Source organism: Sciurus vulgaris (genome assembly GCF_902686455.1).
Source record: "Sciurus vulgaris genome assembly, chromosome: 2".
Classification (NCBI taxonomy): domain Eukaryota; kingdom Metazoa; phylum Chordata; class Mammalia; order Rodentia; family Sciuridae; genus Sciurus; species Sciurus vulgaris.
The window spans coordinates 164,728,219-164,743,402 of record NC_136462.1 but is presented as its reverse complement, the minus strand read 5'-3'; the positions used below and the strand labels follow the sequence as shown (position 1 = coordinate 164,743,402).

At 35.7% G+C, this 15,184-nt stretch overlaps 1 protein-coding gene across 6 annotated transcripts in view; it reads left to right on the top strand.

Moving 5' to 3' along the window:
* The window catches only part of MACROD2 (mono-ADP ribosylhydrolase 2), a 2,108,743-nt gene that overhangs the window by 234,337 nt on the left and 1,859,222 nt on the right, over window positions 1-15,184 (top strand). The window contains exon 4 of one of the 6 annotated variants that reach the window (XM_079128513.1): window positions 12,594-13,610. The exons of 4 other annotated variants lie outside the window; for them this stretch is intronic. In XM_079128513.1, the coding sequence (XP_078984639.1) occupies window positions 12,594-12,733 (140 nt within the window). In that variant the 3' untranslated portion in view covers window positions 12,734-13,610. Of the gene's footprint in view, window positions 1-11,794; window positions 12,568-12,593; window positions 13,611-15,184 lie in introns of those variants that run through there. One more of the 6 variants, XM_079128515.1, reaches the window with a different exon arrangement.

Genomic DNA, 15,184 nt, shown 5'->3' with positions numbered 1-15,184 from the left:
ACTCATCTCATAGAAAAAGCCATGTACAGACTAAAGGTGAAAGAATGGGAAGAAAACTACCATGCACACGGACTCAGTAAAATAGTGGGGGTTTCCATCCTTATATCAGTTAAAGTGGACTTCAAACCAAAGTTAGAAGGGACAGAGAAGGACATTTCATACTGCATAAGGGAACCATAAATCAGGATGACATAACAATTGTAAATATTTATGCCCCAAACAATGGCACATTCATGTATGTCAAACAAATCCTTCTCAATTTCAACAATCAAATAGACCACAACACAATAATTCTGGGTGACTTTAATACACCGCTGTCAGAATGCATGAGAAAATGCTTTCCCCTCCAGAGTCCCTTCAACAGAGTATGTTACCTAACCCATGTACTTTTGAAATTAAGTCATGCCTGCTTTGATTTGTTTGTGCTTCAGTTCCACAGTTTCAAAGTCAAGGTATAAAATTGTACTAATCATGTCGTTGAGTGTTTAAAAATTGAAAAGCAGTTTGATTTTATATTCATTTTAGATTAAGTGAGAAATCAACCTGAGATTAGGACTTTTCCAGTCCATACAGTTCTTTTTTTTTTTTTTATTGTAAACGAATGGGATACATGTTGTTTCTCTGTTTGTACATGGCGTAAAGGCATACCATTTGTGTAATCATAAATTTCCATAGAGTAATGTTGTTTAATTCATTCTGTTATTTTTTCCCTTCCCCCCACTCCTCCCACCCCTCTTTACCCTCTATACAGTACTTCCTTCCTCCGTACTTGCCCCCCTCCCTAACCCTAACTCTAACCCTAACACTAACCCTTCCCTCCCCCCCATTATGTGTCATCCTCCACTTATTAGCGATATCATTCGTCCTTTGGCTTTTTGAGATTGGCTTATCTCACTTAGCATGATATTCTCCAATTTCATCCATTTGCCTGCAAATGCCATAATTTTATCATTCTTTATGGCTGAGTAATATTCCATTGTATATATATACCACAGTTTCTTTATCCACTCATCAATTGAAGGGCATCTAGGTTGGTTCCACAGTCTGGCTATTGTGAATTGAGCAGCTATGAACATTGATGTGGCTGTGTCTCTGTAGTATGCTGATTTTAAGTCCTTTGGGTATAGGCCAAGGAGTGGGATAGCTGGGTCAAATGGCGGGTCCATTCCAAGTTTTCTAAGGAATCTCCACACTGCTTTCCAGAGTGGCTGCACTAATTTACAGCCCCACCAGCAATGTATGAGTGTACCTTTCTCCCCACATCCTCGCCAACACCTGTTGTTGCTCGTATTCTTGATAATCGCCATTCTAATTGGGGTGAGATGGAATCTTAGGGTGGTTTTGATTTGCATTTCTCTTATTACTAGAGATGTTGAACATTTTTCCATATGTTTGTTGATTGCTTGTAGATCTTCTTCTGTGAAGTGTCTATTCATTTCCTTCGCCCATTTGTCTACTGGATTATTTGTTTTCTTGGAGTAGAGTTTTTTGAGTTCTTTATAGATTCTGGAGATTAGCGCTGTATCTGAAGTATGATTGGCAAAGATTTTCTCCCACTCTGTAGGCTCTTTCTTCGTATTGCTGATAGTTTCCTTTGCTGAGAGAAAGCTTTTTAGTTTGAATCTATCCTAATTATTGATTCTTGCTTTTATTTCTTGTGCTATGGGAGTCCTGTTAAGGAAGTCTGCTCCTAAGCCGACATGTTGAAGATCTGGACCTACTTTTTCTTCTATAATCTGCAGGGTCTCTGGTCTGATTCCGAGGTCCTTAATCCATTTTGAGTTTAGTTTCATGCATGGTGAGAGATATGGGTTTAGTTTCATTCTGTTGCATATGGATTTCCAATTCTCCCAGCACCATTTGTTGAAGAGGCTATCTTTTCTCCATTGCATAATTTTGGCACCTTTGTCTAGTATGAGAAAATTGTATTTATTTGGGTTTGTGTCCGTGTCCTCTATTCTGTACCATTGATCTACCTGTCTATTTTGGTACCAATACCATGCCGTTTTTGTTACTATTGCTTTGTAGTAGAGTTGAAGATCTGGTATTGCAATACCCCCTGTTTCACTCTTCCTGCTAAGGATTGCTTTAGCTATTCTGGGTTTCTTATTCTTCCAGATGAATTTCATAATTGCCTGCTCTATTTCTGTAAGGTACGTCATTGGGATTTTAATTGGAATTGCATTGAATTTGTGTAGCACTTTAGGTAGTATGGCCATTTTGACAATATTAATTCTGCCTATCCAAGAACATGGGAGATCTTTCCATCTTCTAAGGTGTTCTTTAATTTCTTTCCTTAGTGTTCTGTAGTTCTCATTGTAGAGGTCTTTCACCTCTTTTGTGAGATTGATTCCCAAGTATTTTATTTTTTTCGAGGCTATTGTGAATGGGGTAGTTTTCCTAATTTCTCTTTCTGAAGATTCATCACTTATGTATAAAAATGCGTTGGATTTATGGGCATTGATCTTGTAACCTGCTACTTTACTGAATTCACTTATGAGTTCTAAGAGTTTTCTGGTGGAATTTCTAGGAGTCCAAGAAACTCACTGCGTGCCTCCACCTCCCACCAACCACCCGTAGCCCTGGGCAATCAATCACTCCGAGTCGAAGTGACCCTCCCCGTTCCTCCTCCTTCTCCAGATAACCCCCCGGGTGTTCAGAGCAGTCGCTCTGAGTGGCTCTGAATCCACGTGACCTGCTGCACGGGTCCTCTGGGCAACCGCCCGGAGCTCTGGTGCGGCCACTCAAGACCAAGCGACCCACCATGCTTCTCCTCCAGGCAGCCCCCCTGTATTCAGGAGCTGTCACTTTAAGTCCAAACAACTCACCACTCGCCTTCTCCTCTGAGCAGCCGCCTGGAGCGCTAATGCAGTCACTGCGAGTCCAAAGGACCCGCCGCGCTCCTCCTCCTCCTCCTACTACTCCTCTGGGCAGGCCCCGGGGTTCAGAAGTGGTCTGAGTCCAAACAGCTTGCCACGCAGCCCCTTCTCTGGCAACGGCCTGTAGCTCTGGTGTAGTCACCCCAAATCCAAGCGGCTGCGCTCCTCTTCCTCCTCCTCGTCCTCAGGGCAGGCCCCGGTGTTCGGAAGCGTCGTTCTGAGTCCAAACAGCTCGCCGCGCAGCTTCTCCTCTGGCAACCGCCTGTAGCTCTGGTGCAGTCACTCCAAATCCAAGTGGCCACGCTCCTCCTTCTCCTCCTCAGGGCAGGCCCCGATGTCCTGAGTCCACATAGCTCTCCTGGCCACTCTTCCCCTGGGCAGCCGCCGGAGCCCCAGTGGTTGCTCCGAGTCCCAGCGCTGTGCCAAGCGGCCTCCTTTATGGCGCTCCCAGCTGTCCGAGTTCACTGCTCCAGCAGGGGGAGGGGCGTCTCGCCGGCAGCTCTACTTCACAAAGTTTCCTCCGTTCCGGGACCACCGTCCCATCCGGGATGCCTCCCCAGGGGGTGAGAGTCACCCGGCTGCTTTGAGTTGGTCCCAAGCGTCTCAGTATCTCCTCTTTTGAATCTTGAGTCCTGAGCAACATGAAATGCAGCCACCCTCTAGGCCGCCATCTTGAAACCTCCCCATACAGTTCTTGAGGATTTATAAGATTTAAAATCAAAACACCTTTATATTCTTTGATTGAGACATGGTAGTAATCTTACTTACACTAAAAAACAAAACAAAAACAAAAAAGAAAAGAAAGTCTACATCTGCAACTTTGATTTTAACATCTTAAAAATATTAAAATACTTTTTATTTAAAATAAAAATAAAATTGATAAATATGTGATTACTCAACATAATTAATATTTTATATTTTAGCTCAAAATTCTTAATATTAAAGATGACATTAAAGATAAAAAATAACAAAGTTCTTTTGTTACCCCCTTAATCTCATTGCTCTTCCACACTTTGCAGAAGCTATTGTGTTTATGAATTTAATGTATATTCATCTAGCTCAAATTTTTGCACTTTGCCTCTAGTATTTAGAGAATTTCTATCCTTAAATGGTTAACAAAACCTGGAGTAGACACATCATTCATGCTTTAAGTCTATCCGTCTTTTTGCCTTAACTGTCACATTGTTCAGTATTTTAGATCTACCTTATTTTTAACTTATTTCAGTAAGCATTCATAGTTTTTTTCAAATCACTCTTTTATTATCAATTTGAATGATCAGTATTTTTATTTGCATCAAATTCCTTCTTCATTACCCAAATTGATTTTTAGTGAGAGTCCACAGTAATAAACTCTCAATCTAAGTATGTCTGAAATTTTTTTATTTCCTTTTCACTCTTTAACAATTTGAATTCCTAGAATGGAATCCTGGGTTTAGAATTCTAGCTGATGGTTAGTTTTCATCAACAATTAGAAGGTAATATTTCATTATCTGGTAACAATTGTTGCTGATGAGAAGTCTATTGTCAGTCTAATTATTAGCTCTAACAATGTCCATTTTCCTTTTGTCCTTGGTGTTATGGAGTTTCATTGCAATGTGCCTATGTATGGATTCATGTGCACATAACCTATATTTGTGTAAATATAAACATATTCACCATTTCTTCAATCTTAGGATTCTTTTAAAAGATGTTTGGGAATGAACAATATTCTCCAAATGTTGCTTCTACAACTCTATTTTCTTACCCAGTAGAACTCCAATTAGATAAATGGTACATTTTTTCATTCTTGTATCCCAAATCACACAATTTTCATTCCATATTTTTCATCTTTTTTCCTTACATGCTCACATCTTTCTTTTGCTGAATCTGTTATATAGTTCTACTCATCCTTTCACTGAGATTTTTCATTTCTTGTTTATTAGCTTTTGAAATTCTCCTTTACATATTGCCTTATTTATATGCCCTTTAAAATGACATTTAAAACACACATTAATATTCAAATTGTTTCATTTTTATTTCTTTGGTTATAAATCCTTTCATTCATTAACAGTTAACTTTCCTTCTTTGTGCGGCTATTTATTTATTTATTTTTACTGTGCTCCTTATCAATATAGATTGTTTTCTATTGGAGTCCTGTGTGTCGGGAGTTAAAGAAGTATTCTATACATCCAGATTCCAGACCAGTTTTTTAGTAAATTTTTCATTTGGAATCCCTATGCCATGAGTGCACTGTGAACTTGGGCCCCATACTTAGCTGTATAATTGACAGTGGGATTCTAATTTCTCTTGAATGAGTCTTCTACCCATCGCCTCCAGTAACTTTCTTGCTGATTCTCTGCAATAGTGGAGTGACTGTTTACAAACCACATTTCAGAAATTGCTTTATGCAGGTCATTCAGTTTCCATTTCCCTATATATGTGGGCATGTTATCAGAATTTCCCCTTACATATTTGAATTTTTTAGTTCTCATCTGTAAAACCCTGATTCTTAATGATGTAGTCTAGCTTTAGGTTTGCTCACCATCATAAATATGAGTTTCATTTTTGTCACCTAGGAACTTACCTTTCTTATATTTAAGGTTGGTTATGTCTTTTTGTAATATATGTTGTTCATGGTAATAAGATATTTATGATCTTGGCAAAAATTGTTACAATATATGTAAAAATAAAGAATTGATATTCAATTTCTGATATTCAAATATAGCTATGGGAGACAACTTTCTATCTTATTTTGGCCCCCTCTTTAATAGGTCAGTAACTGAGCATGTACTTTGTAACATTGCTCTCAATTTTGGGATAGTATGATGGACTTACTGAATGAATGGAATGAATCAGTTAATAGAAGGACATTGAAAACAGATGAAGATGATAAATATATATTAAAATAGGATCCACTCATTTGTCTCATGTTGTACCTAGCTCATCTATATATTTGTAAAATGTTTTTTCCTTTTATTATTTCATTGACTTTTAATGCACATGATAAAATATGAGTTACATACTCATTTATTCATCTAACAAATGTTTATCAAGTATTTACATTGTTGATAAGGTGCTATTCTAAGCACTGGGAATACAGCAATAAATAATCTCTCTGGTTTAATAAAGTGATATTCTGTGTGTATATGAGATGGGGAGTCATTTAACAGACAAACAGCATATGTATGTTTCAGGCTTTTATAAATGCAATGAATAAAGTTAAAGCAGAGTAACAGTGTGCTATTTTACATACGTGAGTAGAGACTTTTCAAATTGAAGTCATGGTCCCTGTGTGTATCTGTGCAGGCTGCAGGTTCAACAGGATTATACGTAACCTTCTTAAAGAATGCAAAGAGTGGAATGAGTGAGGTCAGACGATGTTATATACAGCTAAATAGTGGCTGATAGGATCAGTTTACATAAATTCACTTTGACTTGAAGGGAGATAGAAAGCCTGGAAGATTTTGAATAGTGGAATGACACAATCTTGGGATTAAAAAAAATTGATAATGTCTGCTTTGTGGGGACAGATTCTAAGAAAACAAGAGTGGAAGTAATTTTTAGGGGCAATTTATAGATAGAACAGACAGGATGAAAATTAACAGCTTGGGTTGGATATACGAAAATAGTATAGATAGCTATACTGGATATATAAGAGGATAAGTAGAAAATTGGGCCTGGTGATATAATTTGGGAGTTATCAGCATAAATACAGTCATTAAAGGCAGGATATTAGAGAAGATCATCTAAGGAATGAGTATAGATAGAAAAGAAAAGAGACCTGAATCTGGGGGTTCTGCCATTGTCTAGAGCTCAGGTAGATGTGAAATGACCAGAAATTGACACTGAGCAAGAGTAGCCCATGAGATAGAAAGAGAATTAGAAGAGAACTAACAACTCTTCAAAGCTGTGAAGGAAATGATGAAAGAATCTAGGGGAGTGATTAACTTGTCAAATGTTTCTGATAGATTAGATAAGATGTGGAATGAAAATTGGAGTTTGTGACATGAGAGTCAATGATAACTTCTTCCCAATGACAAAATATAGCCTCATAGAGCATCTGTTTATCTTAAAAATTATTTAACCCTTTACAGCTAAAGATCAGGAGAATGACTTCTCATATGACACTGTCTCTTGGTGTCAGAATGTGTGATTTCAAAATAATGAGATTTTTTAAAGAGACATGTCAGAATTGATGAGTTCATACTATTATCTTGAATGTCTGTACTCTATTCCACTGTTCTCTGGCAAGTCATTTCTGTGACTCCTACTTCAGAATTGGTTTAAGAACTGTATTACTAATTGCACATGGAAAAGACCAATGTTACATATAATTGGTAGTTCTAGTTCTGCTTTGGTTTCTGGTAGCTGCTCTTTTAGAATAACATTTTACCTTTGGGGAAAAAAAAATCAAACCTACCCTCAAGAAGAGTGTGGCTTGCCATTTGTTATATAATTCAGAATAAAAGATGTAAGCTCAGAAGAAAGGTATATACAACAGATTTCATCAACAGTATTACCAATGGAATAAAATTTTACTCCTCCAAGAAAAGAAGGCTATCCTTATTTATGTAAAACATTCTGGTGTTGATATAAATACTGGAGGTAAAAAACATAATAGTTTGCACATTTCCTTAAATATACTTTTATTCTTTCGGTGATTCTATTTATTATCTTTTGGGAGATTAATTTTCATTCTATATTTTTGTCAGAGGGACTGAATTATCAATAACAATCTACATATAATCCCAATTAGGACCTAAATGGCCAACAGATTTTAAAGAGTAAACCAACTCTGTGAACTATTTATTCTTTGTTCCAAAAGGAATTTGGAAATTGAGGGTCTATGCTCTTATTAGAGTTCTCAGAGAAGTGGTGATAATTTAATTGCAAAGAGTATCATTATTCAAATGAAATGAAAATTAAAGTGGCTTTAATAACTATATTGATTATAAGATTCATTTTTATATTCTCTTTTTTTAAAGTACCATGGAAAAACCAACATTTATCAGTCTGTTAGTCAGTCTTCTATTACTGTAACAAATACCCTAGATAATCAACTTAAAAAGAGGAAAGGCTTAGGTTTGCTCACAGATTCAGAAGTCCTAGTTCATGGTCAGCTGGCCTTATTGCTTTTGACCTAAGCAATAAGGCAGTGTATCATAGCAGGGAGCTCATGGTGGAGCAACTTACGGGTGCTTAGGAAGCAAAGAAAGAGAAAGATTAGGGGACAGGGTTCCAATATTTCCTTCAAGGGCCCACAACCTCCTTCCACTAGACCTCACCTTCTAAAGGTTCCACTGCCTTTCAATAGCACCATGGGTTGAGGATAAATCCTTTAACATGTGGGTTTTTGAGGGACATTCAAGATCTGAATTATACTATTTTTAATGAAGAAAAGTATTTAAAAGTAGACAAAAATTACTAATGTTCCCACTGTCAGACATTAGAGTAGATAACAAAAAATTCTGTAAAAGATTAATTGAATTAAAAGCAAAATGATCTATATACAGGATCAAAAAAGTATAAAGTAAAAGATTTCTTTTCTTCTTTACATGTATAAAGCTTGCATATATATCCTCATATATACATACAAGAGACAGGAATGTAAGAAGTGGTATCATTATACACACACACACATACACACACACACATATACACACACATGCATAATATGTCTCTGCACCTTTTTTAACCCTAGCCTTTTTGAGATATTTCATTGTATAGCAATATATATGGCTATAAAACATTAGTTTTACATGTTGCATCTGTGATTGTGCTATCATTTATTGTGTTGGACAATTTTAGGGTGTTTCCAGTTCTTTACTATTAAAATAGTTATATAATGAAAATTTTATAGCTGTGTCTTAGTATCCACTAGAAAGTGTAAGGGAAATTCTTACTGGTGGAGTGAAGGTGCTGAATAGCATCAGATTGAAATGGATGACATCATGCTAAGTGAAGTAAGCCAGACTCAGAAGTCAAGGGTTGAATGTTTTCTCTCATATGTGGAAACAAGACCAAAATAAGGGAAAGATGGGGGGACAGGATATCATACAGGTATAGGGAAGATCAGTGAAGTAATCAATGGAGTAGAAGAAGGAGATTAAGAGGGAGGAAAGTGGAAAGGGGAATGGGAGGAAATGTGGATTCAATAAACAAAATTATGTTTTGTGCATATATAAATATAGGGACTTTCACCTATATGTATCTGTAGAAAGTACTGATCAAAATAAATGAGTGAAAGGAAGATCAGTAGAATTGAGAAAGGAAAATAGGGGGAGGAGGAATAGAAGAGAAAGGAGGGCATTGGGACTAGAATGGAGTAAATCAATTCTATGCATGTATGATTTTTGTCAAAATGAACCCAACTTCTATGTATACCCATGATTCTGTAATTTAAAAATAAGAAAAATGGTTGCATCTCTTTATAGTCACAATAATGGAATATGAGAATTCTTGTTTTTTTTCTTCCTTACTTGTGTGCCTATTGTATAACTTTTTCGATTTTCAAACATGATAAATGAAAGTCATATACATATGGCTTTGTCCTTTTATCCAATTTATCTATTTTTGTTGCTGTCATTCATGCTTTTGGAATCATGTCAAAAAATCTATTGCCAAATCCAAAGTGTGCTAGTCAGCCTTCAAGTACTATCACAAAATACCTGAGATAATCAACTTATACAGTGGAAAGTTTTATTTTTGCTCACAGTTTTGGAGGTCTCAGTATGTGGTCAGACAGACACATTGCTTTTGAGCCTGTGATGAGGCAATATATCATGATGGGGAACTCTCAGCAAAGCTAAGCGATTTACTTCATAGTTGGGATGATAGTGAGAAAGGAAGAGGAAGAGACTGGGGTCTCACAATACTTTTTGAGGGCATACCCTTGATGATGTAAAACATTGCACTAGGCTCTGCCTCTTAAAGGTTCCATCACCTCTCAAGCAACCCACTTTGGGTACTAAGCCTTTAATGCGGGAACCTTTGGGAAACATTCTCAATCCAAACTATAGGACAAAGTCATAAAGATTTACATTTATGCTTACTTTTAAACATTTTATAATTTTAGTTCTTATTTTCTATCTTTGATCCAGTTTGAGTTGTTTTGTATACATTGCAAAGTAGGAGATCAGTTTCATTCTTGTGCATATGGATAGCCAGTTGTCCCAATATCATTTATTAAAAAGAATTTTTCCACTATTAAATGGTTTTGACACCCTTGACAAAAATTGATCAAAAATGTTTGGGACTTCCTTCTGAACTCTATTCTGTCCCATTGGTCCATATATTGATCTGGTATGTATTGATTTTTGATTTGCATTTCTTTTTTGGGGAATAAGATTGATCATATTTCATGTTTTCTTACTATTTGTTTTTGCCATGGTCTTCTCATTCATAGCTTTCCCTATTCTTAAGTGGATTATTAGATGTTTTTTCTTGATTTGTGCTTATTATGTACATTACAGAAGTTAGTCTTTTATCATAGCCAATGGAAATGTTTCTTTTTGTTTGTTTGTTTTTCACTCTTTATGGTACCTTTAATGCAGTAGAATTTTTTTTTAGGTCACTGTGGGTTTTTTTTTGTTGTTGTTGTTGTTGTTGTTGTTCTGACTTCAGGTTGTTTGTACTGCCTTTCCTTTGTAAAGAATATAAATAAATTGCTTCTAGAACTTTTATGATTTAATTTCATCCTTGGAAGTTCCTTTTTTTGTTATGAAAGTGACACATCCTTTTTAGTATTTTTTAAACCAAATGTGTTTCTATAAAAAGTTAATTATTTTCTCTTTTCTTACCATTCCTTTAGTTTCTTTTTCCTGTGAGGTAGTTGCATTTAATTCCCTAATGGGTTCTTTTTCACACCTAGATCCATGCTAATACCAACCTATTCACAAGACTTTTGACTTTTACATTAGTATGTGTGTGGGTATTTAGAGGAATGAGAGGCCTTTTGAACCAGAACCGTGATACATATATTTAAAAATGCAGTAGAAGATAGTTCGTAAAACCTGACAATTTATTCTATTCAGAAAAGAAATTATTGTGGATAGTGATCGACTTTAAAATTTTATTTGCAGTCTTTTAGTCTCTTTTTCTTATAGAAATAAAATGAATGGTTGTAAATAATTATTTTATTACCTTATCCCTACTTCAAAGGAAGGCTTACATCATTGGTTTATTAATTCTATCTTTAAAAGAGATCGTTACAGGGGGAAGGAAAGATAATAGAATGAGATAAACATCATTACCCTATGTACATATATGATTACACAAATAGTGTGACTCCATTTTATGTACAACCAGAGAAATGAAAGTTGTACCCCATTTGTGTACAATGAATCAAAATAAAGAGAGAGAGAGAGAGAGATTGTTATTAGCCTGGCACGGTGGTACACGCTGGTAATCCCAGCAGCTCAGGAGCCTGAGGCAGGAGAATCACAAGTTCAAAGCCAGCGTTGGCAATTTAGCTGAGGCTCTAAGCAACTTAGTGAGACCCTGTCTCTAAATAAAATATAAAAAAGGGCTGGGAATGTTGCTTAGTGGGTAAGTGCCCCCTGGATTCAATCCCTGATTCAAAAAAAAAAAAAAAAAAAAAAAAAGAAAGAAAGAGAAAGATTGTTATTTATGACACCTTACTTTTTACATTCTATTTCACTTGAGACATACATTACAATTGATATTTAAGAATGTTTTTCCTGTTTTTGAAATTGTTAATGAAAAGTAAATGTGACAATTGACATTCAGTGGAGAGTATAGTAATATGAAATTTAAGTTCTCCATGCTGAAAGAAAAATAAATTCACAAAGCATTTGAAATTACAGAGAATTTGTATTGGAAAAGTAAAGGTACTTTTAGTTGAGAATCTAAAATGGTTCTTTTGGTTTCTTTTCATTCTGAGTTAGGGAGTATTGTTAAATTTTTTTTGAATATAGCCAGTCCCTACTTACAGACCAAGGAGCAGAGGTGCTGACACCAAGAACTGCAGTGACCAGGATAAGATACCTGAGGAAAGAGATTTGCAATACGTGCTGCCAATACGCATGAGGCTCGATGTAAGTTAAATGACTCTCCTAATTTTCTTCTCATCAAATCAGGATACTTAGGGCTTAAAATTCTCATTTGACTACCTCAGACTTGAGCCATGTAAATTAGTCATTGTGTTGCTCTCCATGAAGTTCAGATTTACTCTGCCCTGTGAAGATTGGTGTCAACGTAGCATAACTAATGTGAATGGAAACTTCTTTTAAGATCTTATGGTGTGTGTGTGTGTGTGTGTGTGTGTGTGTGTGCATGTGCACATGCACGTTTTAATTCTGTCCTTCACCATGCCATCTTCATCTCAGTGTTTCTCACTTTTCCCTTATCTCATTTTTCCACTTATTTGCCACTCTTCTTACTTGACTTTTAATCAAATTGTTTTTTCCTATTATACCTGTAGCCTTTTTCTTGAATGTATTTCTTTAAGCTTAAAAAAAATGGTAAAAACCTACTTATAATTGCATTGCTGTGTTTTGTAAGGATAAATTCAGAATTCCATGACCAAAAATATAACTGACAAGGTACACAAAATAAGAGGTAGTTGGTGATTGTTCATGGAATGTGGTGGTGATATGTAAAAAAAGAAAATAATATAACTCTTGTTTATAATTTTGCCATTTGTAATATACACAAAGAGGCAAAACTGAATGATTTGAGTTTCACAAATTTTTCCTCTCCCATATTCTGTTGAAGATCTAATAACACTGAATTTGGGAAAAAGGAGCATCTGTAAATTGGAAAAAAAGAGAAGCAAGGAGCCCAAAATATACCCAACAGATTGGATCATCAACCACCAAATGACCCAAGAGTTGGCTGAATGTATTTCTAAATGAGACATTTATTTTTCGTTGAATTTGTGGGGATTAGAAAGTTATTTTATATGTACATACATTTTAATAATTTTGGTAGATGTGTAAATTTCTCCTAGTTTTATCATTTGCTTCCATATAAACAATAATATGAAATTTTTCATTCTTCTTTATGACTGAGTAATATTCCATTGTGTATATATATCACAGTTTTTTTATCCATTCGTCAATTGAAGGGCATCTAGGTTGGTTCCACAATCTAGCTACTGTGAATTGAGCAGCTATGAACATTGATGTGGCTGCATCACTGTAGTATGCTGATTTTAAATCCTTTGGGTATAAACCAAGGAGTGGGATAGCTGGGTCAAATGGTAGTTCCATTCCAAGTTTTCTGAGGAATCTCCATACCGCTTTCCAGAGTGGCTGCACCATTTTGCAACTCCATCAGCAATGTATTGAGTGTGCCTTTTCTCCCACATCCATGCCAACACTTATTATTGCTTGTGTTCTTGATAATAGCCGTTCTAATTGGAGTGAGATGAAATCTTAGGGTGGTTTTAATTTGCATTTCTCTAATTATTAGGGATGATGAGCACTTTTTCATATATTTTGTTGATCACCTGTATATCTTCTTTTGTGAAGTGTCTGCCCACATTTATTGATTGGGTTCTTTGTATTTTGGGTGTAAAGTTTTTTAGGTTCTTTATAAACTTTGGAGATTAGTGCTCTGTCTGAAGTGTGTGTGGAAAAATTTTTTTCCCACTTTCTAGGCTCTCTCTTCACATTGCTGGTAAATGGATGAAGTTGGAAAATATCATGCTAAGTGAAATAGGCCAAGCCCAAAAAACCAAAGGCCTAATGTTTTCTCTGATAAGAGCATGACAATATATACGAGGGGGAGAGCGGGGGGAAGAGAAGAATGAGGGAAATTTGGATGATGTAGAGGAAAATGGGGTGGGAGGGGGTGAGGGACAGAAAGATAGTAGAATGAAACAGACAGTATTACCCTATGTATATGTATGATTACATGAATGGTGTGAATCTACCTTGTGTACAGCCATAGAAATGAAAAGTTGTACCCCATTTGTGTACAATGAATCAAAATGCAATCTGTAAAATAAATATTTTAATTAAAAAAATTCATAGTAAAAAAAGAAATTTATTTTTTAAAAGAAAATATATCGACAGCTGAAAGGTTGGTACTAGGGTTCAAGGTATGAATGAAAAGATTACCTGTGATCACTGAATCTTAGCAGAATATATCTCTGTTTGAATTTGTTTCTGTGAAGTACTATTTTCTTAAGTTCAGGAATCCTTCAAAAGGCTGGGTTGTAGCTCAGTGAGAGAGTACTTTCCTAGCATGCATGAGCTCTGGGTTCTAATTCTCAGCAACACACACACACACACACACACAGACACACACACACACACTCCTACCCCTTCATCTACTTGCTACACAGCACTACCACATTTTTGCTCTGCTTATTTACCAATAGTTGTTAGCACATTATAAGGCAAAGTATGTCAAGTGTGAAATTACTAGCCATATACTTTCTAATTCCAACCTTGTTGCTAACCTTGTAGACCACTGGATAAGTCATTTATTCTCTTTGTAATTCAGACCTTTTCAAAAAGGTTTGATTCCACTCATTATTGTAAATAAGGTTTTATTGGAAAACAGATTTTAAAAAGGGGAGGATTCACTCTACCTCAAAACTAATGAATCAAATCAGCTGTGGAATATATGCATTCATCCAGTCAGAAAACATTAATAAAGCTTAAGTTTATTATATTCTCTTTTCCTACTACATCCTAGAGCTAAGACTTTGCAAATATATCATAAGAAGAATTTATGTTTTTCCTGGTACTGCCAGTTGAATGATTGGATTAAAGATGGGAAATGGTAAAACATGCTAGAATTTCTGTCTTGTTATGCAAATTGTAGTCTCACTTTTCCTATTTGTCTTATCTATAAACCAGCCTCTTCTTATTTTTGAATGCCAATGGTCTTAAGATAGGTGAATGGACTGATGTTACTAATCTCTACATGCCTGGTGGACTTGCTGTTTTTCAGAGCTGGTTATTTGAAGCAAATCTGAAAGGACTTCCTCCTATGATAGTTGAGGATGACAACATCAGTGTCACTGCTTGTATACTAAAGTATGAAAGAAGTGTGAATAAGAGAAGAAAAGTTAAATTGTGTAGGGAGGCAGTTCATCAGAGAACTTGCAACTACCAAGCAAGCAACAAAATGCAAAGTGTTGGCCAGCTTTTCAGCTTTGGCAAAGAACTTATATAATCTGGATCTGTAGTTTCCTAGAATGAACTTGCATTTTCTGTTTTACTTTTACACCTCTGAAATTACCTTGGTAGAGAATATCACTATTTAATAATAAACAGTATAATGTATCTAATCACAAATATATTTGGAGTATTTAGAGATCTAGGTTTATTATGTCTTCTCTGTTTTGATCC